Source organism: Callithrix jacchus, chromosome 8 (genome assembly GCF_049354715.1).
Source record: "Callithrix jacchus isolate 240 chromosome 8, calJac240_pri, whole genome shotgun sequence".
In the NCBI taxonomy this organism is placed as follows: domain Eukaryota; kingdom Metazoa; phylum Chordata; class Mammalia; order Primates; family Cebidae; genus Callithrix; species Callithrix jacchus.
In genome coordinates this window covers 24103570-24129052 of record NC_133509.1, presented here as the reverse complement: position 1 = coordinate 24129052, position 25483 = coordinate 24103570, and the positions used below count along the sequence as shown (strand labels likewise).

Genomic DNA, 25483 nt, shown 5'->3' with positions numbered 1-25483 from the left:
ATAAATTGTAGGCGACAGAAACCTGTTTTCCCTGGCTCTCTGGGGAATTTCACATCAGTCCTCATACCAGATTCCAGACCTACCCCAACCTAACTTCTACCCTACCTGGTCCAGGGAGAGTGGGTTCCTTTAAGAGCCAGCTGGACCCTGGGTAGGAGGACAGGTCAGGCTATTGGCATCCATTGATTTGTAACTATTCAATATTAAGACATTTTAAAAGCTGATTTCCACTTGTACTCCTAACCTAGGTACCATAAGTGTTAGAGGCAAGCATGTGGAGGAGCAGGATTCCTGGGCTCTAAAGTTAAATAACACATTTCGTGGCTGCTCACATTATCACTGTGTGTTCCATAGGGTATCTTGAATGAAACAAATACTACATTTAATAAATGAAAAGTAAAAGGAAGAAAATAGAAAGTCCAAAAAACTAAGGCTAGTCTTTAAGGTATCACTTACCATCATTCTTTAAATTGTCTTCTATGCCAAGATCATCTATCACATAACCCATGGAGTATGACTCCTACAATAAAAAAAAAAAAAAAAAAATATATATATATATATATATATATATACACACACACTTAATTATAATATTACCAGAAAATCATAATTATTTATAAAAAGATACAAATCTCATCCCCACACTTACATTCAACAACAACAAAAACTTCTCCTTTACATTGCCTGTTGGGGTACAATATATAATGCTTTAAATATTCCATACTGAACAAGACCTCAATGCTTTCCAAAAAATAAAAATGGAAAAGAAACAGTATTAATTACATGGACATCCTAACCCAGAGGGGTTTCAAACTTTTTTTACTACAACCCATAAACATATACATATTTTATATCTTACCCAGTTCACACATGTTTAACGGAATTAAGTTTCATAAAGTAACAAATGTGCTCTAATATTTCCTTCTGTATTCTATTTCAGTTTTTAAATGCTGCTTTCACTGAAATGACTCACTAATGAGTCTCAACTCACAGTAGAAAACCCTGTGTAACTTTCCTCAAGAACGTTCATAAACTGAGATTTTATCAGAATATCTTAACTAACATAACTTACATAAGGCTCTAAGTAGAACAGCCTGCACCCAAATCTACACAGGTCTGCATCAACTTCAACTCTCACCTCCTCAGAAGAATTCAACTGAGGCAGAGACCACAGCAAGAATTCAAAGCAGAGAAGAGACCACAGCGAACTTCATAGCAAGAGTGAAAGCTTACTAAAAAGCTTTAGAATAGGAAGGAAAGGAAAGAAAAGAAGGAAAGTACAACCTGGAAGACAGCTAAGCCTGTGACTTGAAAAACCAAGTGTGCAGCCTGACCTCTTGACTCGGGGCTTTATACACCGGCCTACTTCCAGGATCTTCCATTACTTCTCCCACTCCCGAGATCTTACTGGGAAGCTGCTGATCAGTTTCAGGTGTTTTCTATTAGGAGACTACCTTTTCCTAGCACCAGCTGTGACCAATTATTACTTTAGAGAAATAGCTAACAACCGCCTGACCACCACCTGATGATCTCCCAGCACTCCAGGTGTGGGGTGGGGGCGCCTTGCCTGCCCTGCTTATACCTGACTAGCTACCTACCGTTTCAAAGGAACTAAACAGTTATACAGAAAATACCTTTAATTTTACTTCCGCAATAAATAGTGCAAACCACACACACACACACATACACAGAACAGCCTGTACCTTTCAGAAAACCTATTTAATGTGGCCAAACTTTTACTCAAAGACATCCTAATCAGAGAAATTAAAAAACACAAAGTGACAGGGAAATGGCTTTAAAAAAAAAATAACCTAACCCTGTATGAAGACTCAGTGAACAAAAAGAAAAGAAAGTAGCAACTAGAACCAAACCTCCTTCTGGAAGAGAACCTAGGTCACTGATCCTCTGTCAAGAAAATTTGCTCCTTTAAAATGCAGTACCTCAAATGTAAACATATGTCCAGATAAAAATTTATATACAAATGTTCACAGCACCATTATTCATAACAGCTAAAAAGTAGAAACAACCCAAATACTCATCAACTGATGAATGGATAAATAGAATGTTGTATATTCACACAATGAATTAAAGGACATAATAATGCATAAAAGACAAAAAAAGGAAAGTGCTGATACATGCTACAATACGAACTTTAAAAACATTATGCTAAGCAAAAGAAGCTAGTTATAAAAGAATATTATATGACTCCACATATGTGAAATGTCCCTAACAGTCAAAGCCATAGTGTCAGAAAACAGTTTGCTGAAGGCTGGAGAGTTAGGAGAAAATGAGGAGTAACTACTAATAAGTACAGGGTTTCTTTAGAAGGTGATGAAAATGTTCTAAAATTAATTATGGTAATGGCTGCAAAACTCTGTGAATATACTAAAAACTATTTTTAAATGGGGAAATTATATAGTATACGAATCATTTACCAGTAAAGCTATTATATTTTTTTAAATATACTACCTCTGCTCACAAACCTCCAATGTCTCTCCATCTCACTCAGGGCAAAAGCCGAAGTCCTCATAGTGGCCCATCATGTCCAAATTTTCTAATTCCATATACCCCTTCTCCCCAGCATTCATTCTACTCCAATCACACGGCCTCCTTATGTTTCCCAGCATGCCAGACATATTCTAGCATTAGGGGTTTATACCTGTTAGACTTCCCATATGGAACACTCCCAATTCACTTAGCTTTGCACAAATGTCACTCTCGATAAGGCCTTCCCATATAACATTCATTCACTCACTCAGCTGTGGTCTGTTAGCCAGACCACAATTGAGACAGGGTCTGGCTCTATTGCCCAGGCTGGAGTGCAACCTCTGCCTCCCACCTCAAGCCATCTTCCCACCACAGCTTCCTGAGTAGCTGGGACTACAGGTGCACACCACCATGCCTAGATAACTTTTGTATTTTTTGGGAGAGAGAGGGTTTCAACATGCTACCCAAGCTGGTCTCGAACTACTGGGCTCAAGGAATCCATGCATCTCGACCTCCCAAAGTGCTGAGATAACAGGCATGAGCCACCATGTACACCAGGCCCTATTTAAAACCATAACCCTACCAGACAAAGAAAAGCTGTGGGAGTTCATCCCACCTTACAAAAGGCTAAAAGAAGTTCTTCAAGTTGAAACAAAGGAACACTAACCATTCATCTGTTGATAGACCCAGGTTGATTTCATTATCTTTACTACTGTGAATACTGCTGCAATAAACATATAGGTGCAGTTATCATTTTGGTATATTGATTTCTTTTGGGTAGATACCCAGTAGTGGGATTGTCGGATTAAGTGGTAATTCTGTTTTGTAGTGTTTTTAAGACATCTCCATACTGTTTTCCATAGAGGGTGTAGTAATTCACATTTCCACAATATTGTACATGAACCCCATAAATCTGTACAAATTTTTTTTAAAGGATGCTAACAATGTGAAAATGTATAAAAATAAAACTCACAGCCAGGTACGGTGGCTCATGTCTGTAATCCCAGCACTTTGGGAGGCCAAGGTGGGTGGATCATCTGAGGTCAGGAGTTCAAGACCAGCCTGGGCAACACGGCAAAACCTTGTCTCTACTTAAAATACAAAAATTAGCTGGGTGTGGTGGTGAACACCTGTAATCCCAGCTACTCAGGAGGCTGAGGCAGGAGAATCACTTGAAACCAGGAGGCAGAGGTTGCAGTGAGCTGAGATCGTGCCACTGCACTCCAGCCTGGGTGACAGAGTGAGACTCTGTCAAAGAATAAAATAAAATAAAACTTAAAAAATAAAACACATTTTTTAAAAATTTAAAAAATAAAACTCACTATATAGGTAAGGATACAGTCAAATTCAGTATACCCTAATACTGTAATGGTGATGTAAAAACCACTTCAGCATAAAAGATAAAAGGCAAAAGTATTAAAAATAACTATAACTGGCTGGTCATAGTGGCTCATACCTGTAATCCTAGCACTTTGGGAGACCAAGATAGGTGGATCACTTGAGACCAGGAGTTCAAGACCAGCCTGGCCAACACAGTGAAACCCCACATTAACAGAACAAAGAAAGAAAATCATATGATCATCTATAACAGATGCATGCAGAAAAAGCATCTGACAAAATTCAACATCCTTTCAAGATAAAAACTTCCAACAAATTAGGTACATAAGTAATGTAGTAATAAAGATCATAGACGACAAGCCCACAGCTAACATTATACTCAACGGTGAAAAGTGAAAAGCTTTTCCTCTAAGACCAGTAACAAGACAAGAATGCCATCTCATCCAGTTCTACTCAATACAGTTCTGGAAGTCCTAGCAAGGGAAATTAGTCAAGGAAAGAAAAGGTACCCAAGTTAGGAAAAAAATAAGTGAAATTGTCTGTTTGTAGATGACATGATCTTATATACAGAAAACCCTAAAGACTCCAACAAAAACTGTTAGAACTAATAAAATTCAGTAAAGGTGTAGAATACAAAATCAAAATACAAATAGAAAAATCAGTAGCTTTTCTACACACTAACAATGAACCATCCAAAAAAGAAATCAAGAAAACAATCCCATTTACAACAGCATAAAAGACAACAAAAGGCTGAGCACAGTGGCTCACACCTTTAATCCCAGTACTTTGGGAGGCCAAGACAGGTGGATCACTTGAACCGAGGAGTTTGAGACCAGCCTGGGCAACATGGCGAAACTGTGTCTCTACCAAAAATACAAAAACTGGCCAGGCATAGTGGTGTGTACCCGTAGTCCCAGATACTCAGGAGGCTAAGTGGGAGGATCACCAGAGCCTGGGGAGGTCAAGGCTGCAGTGAGCTGTGATCATACCACTGCACTCCAGACTGAGTGACCGAATGACATCCTGTCTTAAAAACAACAAAAATAGGGAGGAACGATTCAAGATGGCCGATCGCTAACATCTCGGGATTGCAGCTCTCAGTGAAAGCACAGAGAACGAGAGGACGCCACACTTTCAAACCAATTTTGGTCGCTCACAGAGCAGAAGATTCCAAGTGGAGGAACTGCACGGGTGGCCAGCGCAGCGGTTTTGCCAGCACCTCGGCACGGCAGCTCTTGGAGCAGAGTAAACGGAATTGGTTCCCCTTCTGACCGATGTTTGGAGCTCCGGGAAGGCAGAGTCGCCTATTACGGACTCAACAAGGAATCCAGACTGGAGATTCCCAGGCAGAAAAGCACCATCAGTCTTAATGCCGCTGTTTTGGCCGGGGCAGTGGGTTGCTCATATTTCGGCCCTGGGAATTAACAACTTGGACGTTCACCCAGAGACCTAATCTGAAAGTTGGTAATTACAAAGACAACGGGTGGATAAATTTACAATGATGGGAAGAAACCAGCATAAAAAGGCTGAGAATACTCAAAATCAGAATGCCTCTCCCTCTAAAGAGGATCACAGTTCCTCAAGGGAACAAGGCTTGATGGAGAACAAGCGCATCCCATTAAGAATCAGGCTTCAGAACATGGATAATAAGAAACTTCTGTGAGTTAAAAGAACATGTTGTAGCCCAATGTAAAGAAACTAAGAACTTTGAAAGAAGGTTTGATGAAATCCTAATGAGAATAGACAACTTAGAGAGGAGTATGAGTGAATTAATGGAACTGAAGAATACAATACAGGAACGCCGAGAAGTATGCACAGGTTTAAACACTCGAATTGATTAAGCAGAAGAAAGGATATCAGAGGTCGAAGTCCAACTTAATGAAATAAAACGAGAAGACAAGATTAGAGAAAAAAAGGATAAAAAGGAATGAGCAAAGTCTCCAAGAAATGTGGGACTATGTGAAAAGACCAAATTTACGTTTGATAGGTGTACCTGAATGCGACGGAGAGAATGAATATTCCAAGCTGGAAAATATTCTTCAGGAAAATTTTCCTAAACTAGCAAAACAGGACAATATTCAACCCCAGGTAATACAGAGAACACCACAAAGATATTCCTCAAGAAGAGCAACCCCAAGGCACATAATCGTTAGATTCAGCAGGGTTGCAACGAAGGAAAAAATACTAAGGGCAGCCAGAGAGAAAGGTCAGGTTACCCACAAAGGGAAGCCTATCAGACTTACAGCAGATCTCTCAGCAGAAACTCTACAAGCCAGAAGAGAGTGGGGGCCAATATTCAACATCCTTAAAGAACAGAACTTTCAGCCCAGAATTTCATATCCAGCCAAACTAAGCTTCACAACTGAAGGAAAAATAAAATCTTTTATGAACAAGCAAGTACTCAGAGATTTTATTACCACCAGGTCTGCTTTACAAGAGCTTCTGAAAGAAGCATTACACATAGAAAGAAACAACCAGTATTAGCCTTTCTAAAAATGTACCAAAAAGTAAAGAGCATCAACATAAAGAAGAATTTACATCAACAAATGGATAAAACAGCCAGTTAACATCAAATGGCAGTAATCCTAAATTTAAATAGACTAAATCCCCCAATCAAAAGATACAGCAAAAACCCAATGGTATGCTACATCCAGACCCATTTCACATGCAAGGATACACAAAGACTCAAAACAAAGGGATGGAGAAAGATTTACCAACCAAATGGAGAGCAAAAATAAATAAATAAATAAATAAAAAGCAGGAGTTGCAATTCTCGTATCTGATAAAATAGATTTTAAAACAACAAAGATATAGTGGTAAAAGGATCAATGCAACATCAAGAGCAAACGATCCTAACACCCAGATACATAGAGACTTAGACTCAATGAGACAGAAAATTAATAAGGGTATCAAGGACTTGAACTCAGATCCGGAACAAGTAAACTTAATAAATATTTATAGAGCTCTCCACTTTAAATACACAAAATATACATTCTTGTCAATACCACATCACACCTACTCATAGGTTTAAATGAAATATTGATTGGCCATTATTAACACCTATTTTTTTTTAGAATAAAGCAACATTTCCATTCTCTCTCCCTCTTTTTCTTCTTTCTTCCTCCCCTTCACTCCTTTTTTTTCTTTCCTTCTCTAAAAAACAACAACAACAACAAAAATAATAATAATAACATACTTAGGAAAAAATCTAACCAAGAAAGAGAAAGATCTATACACTGAAAACCATAAAACATTGATGACAAACTGAAAATAACACAAATAAAGAGAAAGACATCCCGTATTCATGAACTGAATTAACATTGTTAAAATATCCATACTACCCAAAGCAACCTACAAATTCAACATAATCCCTATCAAAATTTCCATGATGTTTCTCACAGAAACAGAAAAAACAATATTAGGCTTGGCACAGTGGCTCATGTCTATAATCCTATAATCTTAGCACTTTGGGAGACCAAGGTGGGAAGATGACTTGAGCTCAAAGTTTGAGACCAGCCTGGGCAACAGGGAGAAACCCCATCTCCACCAAAAATACAAAAAAAAACTACAGGTGGTAGCACACACCTGTAGTCCCAGCTACTTGGGAGGCTGAGGAGGGGGGCTCACTTGAGCCCAGGAGACAGAAGCTGCAGTAAGCTATGATTGTGCTACTGCACTCCAGCCTGGGTGACAGAGTGAGACCTGATCTCTAAAAACACTGATTTTTTTAAAAAAATAATAAATTCTGAAGTTAGATGCAAATCCATATCTGAATACTGTCAATTACAAACTACACAGTCTTTACGTAAATTCTTTAACATTTTTTAGCGTCAGGGTACACAGCTATAAAACAAAAGTAAAAATACCTACTTTGGGCCAGGCGCCGTGGCTCACACCTGTAATCCCAGAAGTTTGGGAGGCCAAGGTGGGCAGATCACCTGAGGTCAGGAGTTCAAGACCAGCCTGGCCAACATGGTGAAACCCCGTCTCTACTAAAAATACAAAAATTATCCAGGTGTGGTGGCATGTGCATGTAATCCCAGCTATTCGGGAGGCTGAGGCAGGAGAATCACTTGAATCTAGGACGCAGAGGTTGCAGTAAGCTGTGATCAAGCTACTGCAATTCAGCCTGGGCAACAAAGCAAGACCCTGTCTCAAAGAAAAAAATCTACTTTGTAGGGTTATTTTCAAAATCAAAGAAAGTACATGTGAAGAAATGTTTGATGGCAAACAACCAGCACTCAATACTTGGTAGCTGTGCACCACGAAGATTATGGGCAATCTTTCTTTGTTATTTTCCGATTTTCTGATATATGATTGAACTGCACTGCAATTACAACTTTAAAAGCATGTAATGATTTAAATTTAAAGTACTTCCAAATTACAGATTAAACTAGGCTGTGACTTAAAATTTTTCAGTCCAGAGTTCACAAAAATCTAATTACAGGCCTTTTCCTCCAAAGAGGAAAAAAAAAAGTTATTTCAAGATTGAATTATTGGCCTGGCACAGTGGCTCACACCTATAATCTTAGCACTTTGGGAGGCTGAGGTGGGCAGATTGCCTGAGCTCAGGGATTCAAGACCAGCCTGGCCAACACGGCAAAATCCCTTCACTACTAAAAATACAAAAAAATAACTGGGTGTGGTGGCGCATACCTGATGTCCCAGCTACTTAGAAGATGGAGGCACGATAATCACTTAAACTCAGGAGGCAGAGGTTTCAGTAAGCCAAGATCATACCGCTAGACTCCAGCCTGGGCAACAGAGCAAGACTTTGCCTTGAAAAAAAAAAAAAAAAAAAAGACTGAGTTGTTATTTCTTTAGTCCCACCAGATACTGATTAACTTCAAATCCTTACATCACTGCGTTAGGTATACTACTGTTCAATTAGGCACCTGACAGATTATTGTTTCTGCCTGTGAACTGAAAGTCAATAATACTTATGATGCGGGACTTTTTTTTTTTAAATAAATTCCAGATATTTCCAGGGGCTCTCAGGTAAACAGGTACTACAATCCAATAGTAAACATAAGTAGAAGATGTATATTTCACAGTAGACTACCATAAAGGACTTCTGGGGAGCAATTCACTTACTTATAGGAATAGAAAGCCAACAGAGAGCAAGTAAGAGGAAGAATAAGCACCCACATCAGGTTAAACAGCACCACTATATCAGGTTAAAAGGGTTATGTTTTCATTTCTCCAAAAAATTGCATGAATGGCTAATACACATATGAAAAGATGTTTAAATCACTAGTGATTAGGGAAATACATACCAAAGCCACGAGACATACTTTCATACCCACCAAGATGTATACAGTCAAAAAGACAGATAAAACAAGTGTTGGAGAAAATGTGAAGAAACTGAAGTCCTCACATACTGCTGTGGCAATGTAAAACAGTACAGCTGGTTTGGTAACAGCGTGGCAGTTTCTCAAAAAGTAAAAGATAAGTTACCATATAACCCAGAAATTCCATTCCTAGGTTTATACTCAAGAGAAATGAAAGCACAAGTCCACACAAAAACTTCTACAGGAACATTCACAGCAGCAATAGCCAAAAAGCAGAAGCAACACAAGATGTTCACGAACCGATAAATGAATAAATAAAATGTGGTATGTCCATATGGAGTATTATTCGTCCATAAAAATGAAGGGCTAACACATGCTATAACATAGATGAATCTTAAAAACATTACGTTAAATGGAAGAAGCGAGACACAAAAGGCCACATTTCATATAATTCCATTTATGTGAAATGTCCTGAATAGGCAAATCCATCAAGACAGAAAGTAGACTATTGTGTGGCTGGAGCTGGCGATAAGATGGGAAAGTGGGGAGGGAGGCCAGAATGAGAAATGGCTGCTAATGCTTATGGGGTTTCATACTGGGGTACTGAAAATATTCTAAATTGATTGTGGCAATGGATGTACAACTCTGTGAATACATTAAAATCACTGAAGTGTACATTTTAAATGGGTCGATTTTATGGTATGTGAAATATATCTCAATAAAGCTTTAAATTAAAAAAGCAAGCAAGCTATGTCCTAATCCAAAATGTCCAAAATTGGAATCATTCGGTTACCTTCATGATATTTGCCATAACTAAGTACCACCTATATAATAATTTACATAATTATCTGCAATACTATTTTAAATGTTAAGATACAAAAAAATCTGGCTATGGCAAATATTGATGTGGTACTCAAATGAAATTTGAGAAACTCGGGCTGCAAAAAAACAGTAGCCATGCAGGAAGTGGAGCACCCAACAAAGGAATTTTTTTAAAAAGGCAGTAAACAGGGAAAGAACATTAGGTTTGGCTGAGCCCAAAGTGTCTGAACAAGTTCCTGCCTTGTTCAGAACTGAAGTCTCAATTGTCTCATTCTGCTCCACAATCCCAAAGTATCTATAGAGATGCCTAAGAATCCTAGAGATGGGCTCAATTTCTCTTCTTCTCTTTTTTTTTGAGACAGAGTCTCACTCTGTTCACCCAGGCTGGAGTTCAGTGGCACCATCTCGGCTCACTCCAATCTCCTCCTGGTTCAAGCAGTTCTCTGCCTCAGCCTCCAGAGTAGCTCGGATTACAAGCATCCACCACCATGCCAGGCTAATTTTTGCATCTTTAGTAGAGACAAGGTTTCACCATCTTGGCCAGGCTGGTCTTGAACTCCTGACCTCGTGATCCACCTTCCTTAGCCTCCCAAAGTGCTGGGATTACAGGTGTGAGCCACCATGCCCAGCCTCTCTCCTTTCTTTATCCATGTTTGAGTACACAGGTTGTAGAAGGGCAAGGAGTAAATGACAGACCCAAAATAGTGATAAACCTAAGCCTGCTGGTAGCACTACTCTAAAATATAGGGGCCCATCTAACTGAAGCCAGGATAGTACATCTATGAATTATCCACATATTGGTCAATAAATTGTAGAAAAAATGAGGTTCGCAATCACCGTTCCTCTCCAGGGTTCACAAAATCTATCACCCACGTTGTTGCCTTTTCCAAAATTTAAGAAAATCTGAGTATTTGCCTTTCTGTGTCTGATACTTTGATGTTGTTGTAGGTATACTCAAAAACTACCAGTAACTGCTCACATCTTTGCTAAATGAAAAATAAGTGTATTAAGGTAAAAATGAGTAGTTTGAAGAGCAATATAGACATTTTATAATTCTAAGTTGTTTAATAAGATTTTCAATTCTGATTACTTCTATATATACTGCCATGACTATGTCAACTAAGTCATTTATTTTCTCTCATGAATGTGGCATGCTCCATTGAAAGTATCGAAACTTTCTCTTTTTTTCCAAATAATATATTAAAGGTGGGGCTAATGCATACTAAAATCTTGACAAATGAAATATGATATCTGAAACTTGCTTCCGAACAATTTAGTGGGGAGGTAATTTTTATGGAATAACACTGCCCATGTATTACATATAGGTAATTTTTAAATAGATTGATACGTAGCAGTTCATTCTATTCTCTTTGTCATATGTTTCAAAACGACACAAAATGAACATATTACTTTAAGAAGTTACCACTTTAGCAAAACTTCATGAAATTCTTAGTGTTTCATGTTACAGAAGATAAAGTCTTTCCATAAATAATTTCTAATAATTTTTAAGGCTAGCTCCATCATTGGACTGTAGATCTTTTCACTCTTTATATTTCACAAGACTTATAGCCAATAAGTGAAAGCCAAACATGTTTGTGAAAAAGGTTATCTACAAATGCACCATGGAATACTATGGAGCCATTAAAAAAAAAAAGATGCCCTCTGCAGCAACATGGATAGAGCTGGAGACCACTGTCAAGTGACTTAACGTGAGAAAAGAAATGAGAGTTAAACACCAAATACGTGATTGTAAAGTTGTGAACAACAGACACTGGAGATCACCAGACCACAGACATTGGAGATAACTAGACCGAGGGGGACATGAGCTGAAGAACCACCTGTTGTATACTATGCTTATGGCCTGTGTGATGGGATAGCTGGAACCCCAAGCATCAGCATCAAACAATTTACCCATGTAACAAGTCTGCACATGTACCCTTTATAATAAAATTGAATTTTTTGTTAAAAAAAGGTTATCATCCAGCAGAAACTGCAAACAGAATTTTATTAATGATTTAATTTTTGTTATGCCAGCCATTTACAGTTTTCTCTTCTATAATTTCAGAAATGCCAATTCCACAATAGATATCAAATTGCACCATTAGACAGAATTCTATTAAACTTCCCCCTAAATAATACCACCACTTTCTAAGTGTTTAAAGAACATTACTTGTAATTCCCAAAGAAATTCTGTTTCTCCTTTAAAAATACTCTGGGGATCCAAGATGGCGATTAGGAGCAGCTCAGGATTGCAGCTCCCAGCAAAAAGCGCTGAGGGTGAGTGGATGCCGCATTTACAGAAAGATTTTTATTACCCACAGACCAGGAGGAGCCCCACGGGTCGCCAGCGGGGCTGTTTTGGCCAGCGTGACTGTTTTGTCTGGCACCCCGGCACGGTGGGTCTCCACACAACATACACAGGTCCAGGCACTGTTTTAGCTGGTGATTGGACCTCCTGAAAGACAGAGTTGCCCATTCAACTGATAAAAAAGGGAACTGAAACAGGGAGCCAGGCCAGGAGATTCCTGGACAAAAAAAAGCACCACGAATCTTGACCGTGGGTTGCCGCACGGGAAATAACACAGATCCCAACACCTTTTCAACAGGCGACTGGAACACCTGGGAGACAGAGTCGCCCGTTCAACTGAGAAAAAACAAAAGGGGGGGTTTGAGGCAGGGAGCCAGGTGATCAGGCTTGGCTGGTCCCACTTCCACAAAAAAACAGCAATCTGAAACACTCTGGATGGAGTGTTTCACAGCAAGCACAGCTGAACCACGGATGGCCCAGCTGTGTCAGGGAGGGGCGTCCACCATTACCAAGGCAGTCCACCACTACGAAGGTAGTCCACCATTGCTGAAGCAGCCCACCATTGCACAGGCAGCCCACCATTAAAGAGAGAGTCCGCCATTACAGAGGTGGGCCACCATCGCGGAGGCAGTTCTAACTATAACCGTATGAAAAGGACTGCAAGGAAGTTCACACAGCAGCTTTGCAGCTCAGCAAAGCCTCTGCAGGCAGACAGTGACAAGGGTGCCTCCTCGCTAGGCAGGGCAACCCTGAAAAAAGGCAGCAGCATGACAGAAACTTATAAAGCCCTAACTCCCTGGGACAGAGCACCTGGGGAAAAAAAAAGGGAGGGGTTTATGAGTTCTGCTGCAGCAGACTTAAATGTACCTTCCCAGCAGCTCTGAATGAACAATAGAGCTCGCAGTTCAGCATTTGAGCTCCTATAAAGGACAGACTGTCTCCTCAAGCAGCTCCCTGACCCCATATATCCAAAGAGTCACCTCATAAAGGAGAGCTCAGACTGACATTGGGCAGGTATCTTTCTGGGATAAAGCAGAAGAAATTGGCACCCACCCTTACTGTTTGTTCTGCCGCCACTGTAGGTGATCCCCAAGCAAGCAGGGCCAGAAGTGGACCTCAGCAGTCCTACAGCAGAGGGGCCTAAATGTTAGAAGGAAAACGAAGAAACAGAAAGAAATAACTTCATCATCAACAAACTGTACGTCCACTCAGAAACCCAATATGAAAGCCAACAACTACAAAGATGACAGGTGGATAAATCCACAAAGATGGGAAGAAACCAGCACAAAAAGGAGGAAAACACCCAAAACCAGGACACCTCTCCTCCTACAAGGGATTACAACTCCTCACCAGCAAGGGAACAAGGCTGGATGGAGAATGAGTGTGATGAATTGACAGAAACAGTCTTGAGAAGGCGGGTAATAAGAAACTTTGCTGAGCTAAAAGAACATGTTCTAACCCAATGCAAAGAAACTAAGAACCTTGAAAAAAGATTGGATGAAATGATAACAAGAGTAAACAACTTAGAGAGGAATATAAGTGAAATGATGGAGCTGAAAAACGCAACATGAGAACTTCATGAAGCATGCACAAGTTTCAACAGCTGAATTGACCAATCAGAAGAAAGGATATCGGAGGTCAAAGATCAACTCAATGAAATAAAACAAGAAGGCAAGATTAGAGAAAAAAGGGTAAAAAGGAATGAACAAAGTGTCCAAGAAATATCGGACTATGTGAAAAGACCTAATCTACATTTCATAGGTGTACCTGAATGTGACGGAGAGAATGAATCCAAGCTGGAAAATACTCTTCAGGATATTATCCAGGAAAACTTCCCCAACCTAGCAAGACAGGCCAATATTCAAGTCCAGGAAATACAGAGAACACCACAAAGATATTCCTCAAGAAGAGCAACCTCAAGGCACATATTCATCAGATTCACGAGGGTTGAAATGAAGGAGAAAATGCTATGGGCAGCCAGAGAGAAAGGTCAGGTTACCCACAAAGGGGAAGCCCATCAGACTCACAGCAGATTTCTTGGCAAAAACCCTACAAGCCAGAAAACAGTGGAGCCAATATTCAACATCCTTAAAGAAAAGAACTTTCAACCCAGAATTTCACATCCAGCCAAACTAAGCTTCATAAGGGAAGGAATAATAAAATTCTTTACGAACAAGCAAGTACTCAGAGATTTCAACTCCACCAGGCCTGCTTTATAAGAGACCCTGAAAGAAGCACTAAACATAGAAAGGAACAACCAGTACCAGCCACTCCAAAAACATACCAAATGGTAAAGAGCATCAACACAATAAAGAAACTGCATCAACTAACGGGCAAAACAGCCAGCTAGCATCAAAATGGCAGGATCAAATTCACACATAACCATATTAACCCTAAATGTAAATGGGCTAAATGCACCAATCAAAAGACACAGACTGGCAAATTGGATAAAAAGCCAAAACCCATTGGTGTGCTGTATCCAGGAAATCTATCTCACATGCAAGGATACACAAAGCCTCAAAATAAAGGGATAAAGGAAGATTTACCAAGCAAATGGAGAGCAATAAAAAGCAGGAGTTGCAATCTTTGTCTCTGATAAAATAGACTTTAAACCAACCAAGATCAAAAGAGACAAAAAAGGACATTACATAATGGTAAAAGGATCAATGCAACAAGAAGAGCTAATGATCCTAAATATATACACACCCAATACAGGAGCACCTAGATACATAAAGCAAGTTCTTAATGACTTGCAAAGAGACTTAGACTCCAACACAATATTAGTGGGAGACTTTAACACCCCATTGTCAATATTAGACAGATCAACCAGACAGAAAGTTAACAAGGATACCCAGGACTTGAACTCAAGTCTGGACCAAGCAAACCTAATAGACATTTACAGAACTCTCCACCCCAAATCCACAGAATATACATTCTTCTTGGCACCACATCACATCTACTCTAAAACTGACCATGTAATTGGAAATAAATCACTCCTCAGCAAATGCAAAAGAATGGAAATCATAACAAACAGTCTCTTAGACCACAGTGCAATCAAGTTAGAACTCAGAATTCAGAAACTAATTCAGAACCACACAGCTTCATGGAAACTGAACAACTGGCTCTTGAATGTTGATTGGATAAACAATGAAACAAAGGCAGAAATAAAGATGTTCTTCGAAACCAACGAGAATGAATACACAACGTACCAGAATCTCTGGCATACATTTAAAGCAGTGTCTAGAGGAAAATACAAAGCAGTAAGTGCCCACATGAGAAGCAAGGAAAGATCTAAAATCAACACCCTATCGTCAAAATTGAAAAAGCTAGAGGAGCAAGAACAAAAAAACTCAAAACCCAGCAGAAGACAAGAAATACCTAAGATCAGAGCAGAACTGAAGGAGACAGAGACACAAAAAAACCCTTCAAAAAAATCAATAAATCCAGGAGCTGGTTTTTTGAAAAGATCAACAAAATAGACCACTAGCCGGATTAATAAAAAAGAAAAGAGAAAATAATCAAATGGATGCAATAAAAAACAATAAAGAGGATATCACCACAGATTCCACAGAAATACAAACCATCATCAGAGATTATTCCAAACAACTCTATGCACATAAACTAGTAAACCTCAAAAAAATGGATAAATTCCTGGACACTTGCATCCTCCCAAGCCTAAACCAGGAAGAAGTCAAAACCCTGAATAGACCAATAACAAGGTCTGAAGTTGAGGCAGCAATTAAGAGCCTACCACACAAAAAAGCCCAGGTCCAGATGGGTTCACATCCCAATTCTACCAGACATACAAACAGGAGCTGGTACCATTCCTTCTGAAACTATTCCAAACAATCCAAAAAGAGGGAATCCTTCCAAAATCATTTTATGGGACCAACATCATCCTGATACCAAAACCCGGCAGAGACTCAGCAAGAAAAGAAAACTTCAGGCCAATATCCATGATGAACACACATACAAAAATCTTCAATAAAATACTGGCAAACCAATTGCAACAGCACATCAAAAAGCTTATCCACCATGATCAAGTAGGATTCATCCCAGGGACGCAAGGCTGGTTCAACATACGCAAGTCTATAAATGTAATTCACCACATAAACAGAACCAAAGACAAAAACCACATGATTATCTCCATTGATGCAGAGAAGGCCTTTGACAAAATTCAACAGCGCTTTATGCTAAAAACCCTGAATAAACTAGATATTGATGGAATGTATCTTAAAATAATAAAAGCTATTTATGACAAACCAACAGCAAATATCATACTGAATGGGCAAAAACTGGAAGCATTCCCTTTGAAATCTGGCACTAGACAAAGATGCCCTCTCTCACCACTCCTATTCAATACAGTATTGGAAGTTCTAGCCAGAGCAATCAGGCAAGTAAAAAAATAAAGGGTATTCAAATAGGAAAGGAGGAAGTCAAATTGTCTCTATTTGCAGATGACATGATACATTTAGAAGACCCCATTCTCTCAGCCCAAAATCTCCTGAAACTGATAAGCAACTTCAGCAAAGTCTCAGGATACAAAATCAATGTGCAAAAATCACAAGCATTCCTATACACCAATAACAGACTTAAAGAGACCAAATCAAGAACAAATTGCCATTCACAATTGCTACAAAGAGAATAAAATACCTAGGAATACAACTAACAAGGAACATAAAGGACCTCTTCAAGAACTACAAACCACTGCTCAACAAAATAAGAGAAGACACAAACAGATGGAGAAACATTCCATGCTCATTGTTAGAAAGAATCAATATCGTGCAAATGGCCACACTGCCCAAAGTAATTTACAGATTCAATGCTATCCCCACCAAGCTGCCAATGTCCTTCTTCACAGAACTGGAAAAAACTATCTTAAACTTCCTATGGAACCAAAAGAGAGCCCGCATAGCCAAGTCAATTCTAAGCAAAAAGAACAAAGCTGGAGCCATCACACTACTGGATTTCAGGGTATACTACAAGGCTACAGTAATCAAAGAAGCATGGTACTGGTACCAAACAGAGATATAGACCAATGGAACTAAACAGAGGCCTGGGAGGCAACACCATACATCTACAACCATCTACCTGATCTTTGACAAACCTCACAAAAACAAGCAATGGGGAAAGGATTCCCTGTTTAATAAATAGTGTTGGGAAAACTGGCTAGCCATATGCAGAAAGCAGAAACTGGACCTCTTCCTCACATCTTACACTAAAATTAACTCCAGATGGATTAAAGACTTCAATATAAGACCTAACACCATAAAAACCCTAGAAGAAAATCTAGGCAAAACCATGCAGGACATAGGCACAGGCAAGGACTTCATGACCAAAACGCCAAAGGCATTGGCAACAAAAGCCAAGATAGACAAATGGGACCTAATCAAACTCCACAGCTTCTGCACAGCAAATGAAATAGTCATTAGAGTGAATTGGCAACCAACAGAATGGGGAAAAATTTTTGCAATCTACCCATCTGACAAAGGGCTGATATCCAGAATCTACAAAGAATTAAAACAGATTTACAAGAAGAAAAAAAAAGCCCATTCAAAAGTGGGTGAAGGATACAAACAGACACTTTACAAAAGAAGACATACATGAGGCCAACAAACATATGAAAAAATGCTCATCATCACTGGTCATTAGGGAAATGCAAATCAAAAGTACACTGAGATACCATCTCATACCAGTTAGAATGGCAATCATTAAAACATCTGGAGACAACAGATGCTGGAGAGGATGTGGAGAAATAGGAACACTTTTACACTGTTGGTGGGAGTGTAAATTAGTTCAACCATTGTGGAAGGCAGTGTGGGGATTCCTCAAGGACCTAGAAATAGAAATTCCATTTGACACAGCAATCCCATTACTGGGTATATATCCAAAAGATTACAAATCGTTCTACTATAAGGACACATGCACACGAATGTTCATTGCAGTACTGTCCAGTATCAACTCCAGGCTGGAGTGCAGTGGCACGATCTCAGCTCACAGCAATCTCTGCCTCCCAGATTCAAGCAATTCTTCTGCCTCAGCCTCCCGAGTAGCTGGGACTACAGGCATGCACCACCATGCCCAGCTAATTTTTGTATGTTTTTAGTAAAGACAGGGTTTCACCATGAGGGCCAGAATGGTCTCAATCTCTTGACCTTGTGATCCACCCGCCTGAGCCTCCCAAAGTGCTGGGATTACAGGCATGAGCCACCATGCCCGGCACATAAAGTATTTTTAATGCAGCTCAAGGGAGTGGCAAGAAAGGAGGAAAAACAGCATTTGTTGAGGGCTTACCATGGGCCGGGAACAGTTCTAAATGCTTTACAGACACCTAATTTATTGCTATCAACAAATTTATGAGGTGGATATTATTCCTATTTTACAGATGAGAAAGGCTCAGAAAAATTAATTCGCCAAAAACAAAGGGTGGAGCTGAGATTCAAATTAAAATCAGTCTGCCTTCAAAGCTGATCACTTCTCCCACAAAGACAACCTTCCAAATCATATTAAAAACGGACTCTGATTGATTAAAAACACTAATTCTTTGGTGGATATCATTCTTCAATAAGTAGCATAAATCAATCTGAACCCAACAATCTTTGAGGAAAAGTTATAGTTAAGAGAAATAATACAAGGGACAGGACACCAGTATAGGCCTCAGTGGGACAGTGGTCAGACTACCAACATTAGGTCAGAAAACTTAATCCCAGATCTACCACTCACCAGCTGGTGATATACCGCAAGTTACCTTTTGAGTCCCGGTTTCCCCATCCACAAAATAAGCATTACTCCTAGCCCATCCATCCTTCTACCACAGATTGTTTATGAAGATGAAAAGTTAATGATGAAATTAATCCATAAACTAAGACAAACTATAATTCATATAAGGAATTAGTATCTGTTCGGTAAAATGACTACTAGTGAATAGCTATTTTCATGGAAAGTAACTTGTCACAAATAGAATGAGCAATGCAGTCCACCAGCAACAGGAAGCTGCTTACAAACCGGCGGGCCCCATCTCAGCGGGAGACCCTTGTCAGTTGCTTAGAGGACCAATTTTCTGCCAGCTTTCTAACAATCCGTTCCTCCCTGATGCCGTTCCCACGAACGCGACTGGAAAACGGTGTAGGAGAAAGGAGCGAAGGAAGTGCGGGAAAAAGAGCGGTAACAGAACGGGAGGCTGGGTCCCACCACTCCCAGGTGCGAAGGGTTCTTCACCCCTCCAGGCCTCAGCGCACGCATCTGGAAGACGGAGAAGGCCATTCCCGCCCTGTTTCCTGAGCGGAGCTAAGATCAGAGTCTCGGTGCAGGGGAAGCATGGTAAACCCTGCTGGGATTGAGAGATGACGACGGCGATCACCTGTCAAACGACGGGAGCCTCCCCCGGGAGCCCCTCGCATTTAAACACTCCAGAAGCCTCGTCACCCGCGGCCGGGGCAGCCCAGCACTCACCCCTTCGACCGCGTGGTGTGCAGGGTCCCACGTCCCTCACACCCCTACTCAGCCCTCAGTGCAGGCCCTGACGCTGCTCACCCGCGCCCCAGCCCGGAGTCCGACCCCGGAGCCCTCCCCAGGCGACTGCGGCTCCCCTCCCCCAGCAACGATCCCTGCCCCGCTCCGCCCGCAGTCCCAGGTGAGGGGAGGGGGGTCAAAGGGCGTACCCCGCCGCCATTTTGTCCCCTGGTCCCCGCAGGCATTGAGACGGCCCGCGCCCCAGCCCGGACCCGCCTGGGTCTGCGCGACGCACGCCCCTCACGGACACTTACCCCCGGCCGCCCTGCGCAGTTCGGGGCAGCTCAGAGCGTCCCGGCGGGAAAGGGGCGGGGTGGGGCGGGGCGGGAAAGCCTCGGAGAGGCGGGGCGGCTTCCCTGCGCACCACGTGACTCTCAGCCGCTGCCGCGCCACTCCCGGCTGCAAGCTCCGTGTCGCCACGCGCAGGCGCACCCGGGTTCGCGCAGCCGGGGCTTCCCGGCGGGAGGTTGGAGTGTTGATTTGGTTAGCCTTCTCCGAAACTGTTTCTTTTCCTAGGTTAAGCTCACACCGCAGCTTTTAGACACACAGGTCCTTCTCGTACTCAATCTCTTCCCTCCGCCGGCCTTATCGTCACAGTCAATCCAGAGATTAAGGACTTAGAGACGCGCCTCACGGAAATCTGTGCTGGTGAAAGCACTTGACAGGAGCCCGCCCGGCTGCGCCGAGCACAGCTAGGCCTCCGAGAAGCTTTATCGGGACCTCCTGCGTGCCAGGCTTGGAAGGTCGAGGTACAGAGACCTAACGAATACGTTTCATATACTTCAAAGACAAACACATGATGAATAAAATACTTTAACATTTAAATCAGTATGAACAAAATAGAAAAGAGATTCAGTGCACACCATAATTATCAATCAAATATTCCCCGTCCCTTTTCATCCAGCTGGGAAACAGCTCTTTCCCTTCCCTCTGCCTCCTCACCCGCAGTAGGCGGAAGTCCTGGATTCAAGCGCTGCTGGGGCAGGAACCATATGGTTGGCTAAGTTCTGGCTCCCCTCCTCTCTCGCTTCTTAGAAAACTGGCTGTTTCATTTATTCAGCAAAAGTTTATTGAGCACATACTATATATCAGACGGTATTCTAGATGCTTGGAGTGAGCAGAATAAACAGTAATCTCTAAAAAACCTCCGACTTCTTGGAGCAGGGTGAAACCAGGCAAGTGTTAGATAATCAAGTTTAGGCCGGGCGCGGTGGCTCATGCCTGTAATCCCAGCACTTTGGGAGGCCGAGGAGGACGGATCACGAAGTCAAGAGATCCAGACCATCCTGGCCGACATGGTGAAACCCCGTCTCTACTAAAATACAAAGATTAGCTGGGCGTGGTGGCGCGCGCCGGTAGTCCCAGCTACTCAAGGCTGAGGCGGAAGAATTGCTGGAACCAGGGAGGCGGAGTTTGCAGAGAGCCGGAGTTTGCAGTGAGCCGAGATTGCATCACTGCACTCCAGCCTAGTAACAAATCAGGCCCTGACCATCCTGTATGAAATTGTAGTATGTTCCCTACCCCACCCCACTTATCCTACTCATTTTGTTTACTGTAGTGCTTATCATCTTACGTAATTTACTTATTTACTGTGTTTACTATTTCTTGTGTTAAAAGCAAAACCTTAGTCAAAGTAAACAGAGTTTAACTGAGCAAAGAACCATTCCCGAACCAGGCAGCCTCCTGAGCCAAAGTAGGTCCACACATGGTGGAAAAACGTTTATAGACAGAGAAAGGAGGGTGAGGCAGGGAAGCAGCCGGATTGGTTATAGCTAGACGTTTACCTTATTTGAACATGGTTTGAACAGTTGGCCGCCTTTGGCCAAAATTTGGTGATTGGCCCAAGAGTAGGTTGCAATCTCTTTATACCTCCATCTGGGTTATACTTCACTATTTACGGAGAAACCTTCAGAGTGAGACTCTGTCTCAAATAATAATAATAATTCAAATCATCATCATCATCAAGTTTAGCCAAAAGCTGTGTCCTTACATAGTTTAAGTTGAACCTGAAGGTTTCTCCGTAAATAGTGAAGTATAACCCAGATGGAGGTATAAAGAGATTGCAACCTACTCTTGGGCCAATCACCAAATTTTGGCCAAAGGCGGCCAACTGTTCAAACCATGTTCAGATAAGGTAAACGTCTAGCTATAACCAATCCGGCTGCTTCCCTGCCTCACCCTCCTTTCTCTGTCTATAAACGTTTTTCCACCATGTGTGGACCTACTTTGGCTCAGGAGGCTGCCTGGTTCGGGAATGGTTCTTTGCTCAGTTAAACTCTGTTTACTTTGACTAAGGTTTTGCTTTTAACACAAGAAATAGTAAACACAGTAAATAAGTAAATTACGTAAGATGATAAGCACTACAGTAAACAAAATGAGTAGGATAAGTGGGGTGGGGTAGGGAACATAGGACAATTTCATACAGGATGGTCAGGGCCTAATTTGTTAGTTACCCCCTCTTCCTTTCATATCCATAAGCATATAAAGAACTTGAAGTCTCTTCCATCTTGAAATCTCCCACCCAACCTACCAGACTCCACTTCAACCTCTGCTTTCTTTCCTATAATACATTTCTCCAATTATCTAAACAAGAGTGCCTGCAATTCCTCAACCACTACTCAAGTCTGGACTTACTGCACTGTGGTTTCTGCCCCACCACCGCCACTGAAGCCATTCTCTCTAAAGTCACTAGGGTCCAGCCGCTGTGGCTCACACCTGTAATCCCAGCACATTGGGAGGCTGAGGTGGAAAGATCACCTGAGGTCAGAAGTTCAAGACCAGCCTAGCCAATGTGGCAAAACCCGGTCTTTACTAAAAATACAAAAAAAAATTAGCCAGGTGTGGTGACACACACCTGTAGTCCCAGTTACCTGAGAGGCTGAGGCATGAGAATCCCTTGAACCCAAGTAGCAGAGGTTTCAGTGAGCTGAGATCACACCACTGCACTCCAGACTGGGTGACAGAGCCAGACTCAGTCTCAATTAAAAAAAAAAAAAGCCAGGCCAGGCACAGTGGCTCATGCCTGTAATCCCAGCACTTTGGGAGTCCAAGTCGTGCTGATCAGGAGGTCAGGAGATGGAGAGCATCCTGGCCAACATGGTGAAACCCGGTTTCTACTAAAAATCCAAAAATTAGCTGGACCTAGTGGTGTGTGTCTGTAATCCCAGCTACTCAGGAGACTGAGGCAGGAGAATTGCTTGAACCCAGGAGACAGAGGTTGCAGTGAGCCGAGATCGCGCCATTGCACTGCATCCTGGATGACAGAGCAAGACTCTGCAAGAAAAAAAAAAAGTCACTAGAGATTTCTCCACTGTATATTTTATGGACATTATCATCATGACCTAACTTAATTTCTCTTCGTGACATTCCTTCCTTCTGGAAACATTTTCTTTCCTTGCCTTCCATTTTTACTCTCCGTCTCTAACCACTCCCTCTCCATCTCTTTTAAAATCACTCTTATTTCTCCCAGCCTTTACATATTGGTATCCCACAGGAATAGGTGTAAGTGCTCACTCTTTTCCCACTGCACACACTCTATACATGACCACTGCATTTTACAGAACTTTGGTTAGCATCTTTATGCTCTGGATTTCTGCTCCTGGGATCCAGGCCACGTAATTAACTACCTACTGATCATCTCCACTTGAATCAAAAATCAATAAAGGCCGGGCACAGGCACCTGTAATCCCAGCACTTGGGAGACAGAGGTGGGCAGATCACAAGGTGATCACAAGGTGTGAGATCACAAGGTGAGGAGATTGAGATCAACACACATTCTTGTGCATTGTTGTCAGATAAAATATCTATGTGTGTGTGTATGTATGTGTGTAGGTACATTTGGTCTGACATACATATATTTAGTCTGACAACAACTCTGAGAATTAGGTACCATATCCTATATTCAAATCAACAAAGCCCCTAGATTTATTTTTCCTGGAGCTAGGAAGGAGTGGGGCCAGAATTTGGACCTAGATCTGTTTGATTCCAAAGCCCTTCTTTGAGTCATTATGCTATATATACTAAGAGCTAGATACAATTGAATTTTATTCAGCGTTTACTATGTGGCAGACATTATGCTACATGGATATTAGCATGGACTTTTCCTGGATTATATTTAACATACATAAAGAAATCCATGCACTCAAAGTATAGAATAGTGGTATCCCACAGCAATTTAAGACCCTGACTTTGGAGACAGATAACATAATATGTGACCTTGAGCAAATTACTAAAACCCTCTAAACTTCACATTCATCATCTGTAAAATGGAGCAATAAAGTACACTTCAAAGGATTTTGTGAGTATGAATGAATCAGTTTTTAGAAAGCACTTAGAACAGTTTAGCATAGAGAAAGAGGTCAAATTGTGCCAACTATAATGTTTCTTTTATAACATAACACCATATCTAATCTCACGACAAACACATGAAGTGGGTACTACTATACAACTATCCCCTTTTCTTCAGCTGCCCTGTCTTTTCCCACCTCCTGACTTCCACACACGAGTCTCTCCAAAATGCCCCTGCTCCTTTTTGCTACCTGATAAACTCCCACCTGCCTCTAGGACTTCCCCAGATATCCTTTCCTGCACTTTGGCAGCAGGCGTGGTTGCTCCTTCCTCTGGGCTTCCAAAGCGCTTTGTATGAACTTAAATAGTTAGAATTCTTTGAAAGCAAGGAACAAGAATCCACTCAACTGTTTACTATGCCATGACCAGCCTCAGACCCACTTCTAAAGTCAAATCTAGTGACTTAGGAGAGAAATGTAAGGTCTATTCCAAGAGATAGAAATGTATACACCAAAACCACTGCAATAATGTATGTATTTTCATCAGCAGTAACCTGAAAAACATTTATGGGAGTAGATTCTACAGGCGTTGTGTAGAAAAAGATAGAATATAACAACAGGCTAGGCTAACCTTACAATATGGATGTCCTTACCTGAGATTCTCATTTAATGTGCTAAATTGAGCAACTGGGCCAAGCACAGTGGCTCACCCCTGTAATCTCAGCACTTTGGGAGGCTAAGGTGCTTGGATCACCTGAGGTCAGGAGTTCAAGACCAGCCTGGCCAACATGGTGAAGTTCCATGTCTACTAAAAATACAAAAATTAGCCAAGTATGGTGGCACATGCCTGTAATCCCAGCTACTCAGGAGGCTGAGTCAGGAGAATTGCTTGAACCCAGGAGGCAGAGATTGCAGTTAGCCAAGATTGCACCACTGCACTATAGCCTGGATGACAGAGCAAGACTCCATCTCAAAATAAATAAATTAATTAATTAATTAAAAAACAAATACATAAATAGAGCAACAGGAAGCATCTCTAATGGTTTGCTTGGTTGACTGACCGAAACTAGGATTCAGTGGTGGCCTACATTCAATGAAGCTGAGCTGACATGCCAGAACATCTCATATAATGTGGGAAAAGCAAAGGGTTTTATTTAAAAATAAAAAAGTCAAACTACAGTGTCATATACAAAAGGGTCAAGGTTATGAGAAGGTCGGAATGATGTGTAACCCGTTCACCCACTTCCTGACTGTGTGTCCTGGAAGGACCCAGAGGGCACTAAGGCAATGAGAAAACATTACTCAGAGAAGCATAGTCATCCTGTTCTGCAGTGGGCCGGGCGCGGTGGCTCATGCCTGTAATCCAAGCACTTTGGAGGCCAAGACAGGTGGACCACCTGAGATCAGGAGTTCAAGACCAGCCTGACCAACATGGTGAA

General features: G+C 41.4%; 1 protein-coding gene across 50 annotated transcripts in view; it reads right to left on the bottom strand.

Moving 5' to 3' along the window:
- Positions 1–20068, bottom strand: part of SCAPER (S-phase cyclin A associated protein in the ER) — a 550606-nt gene extending 530538 nt beyond the window's left edge. For 25 of the 50 annotated variants that reach the window (XM_078333929.1, XM_078333934.1, XM_078333932.1 and 22 more), the window contains exons 1-3: positions 20013–20068; positions 8482–8603; positions 457–520 (exon numbers count right to left, since the gene is read on the bottom strand). Coding sequence is in view for 29 of the 50 variants with exons in the window: in XM_078333922.1 (XP_078190048.1) it covers positions 457–462 (6 nt within the window). In the remaining 21 variants the exon portion in view is untranslated. Of the gene's footprint in view, positions 1–456; positions 521–8481; positions 8604–19907 lie in introns of all 50 variants that reach the window. The other 25 variants (XM_078333931.1, XM_078333933.1, XM_078333939.1 and 22 more) reach the window with 2 other exon arrangements.
- Between the last annotated feature and the right edge of the window lie 5415 nt (positions 20069–25483).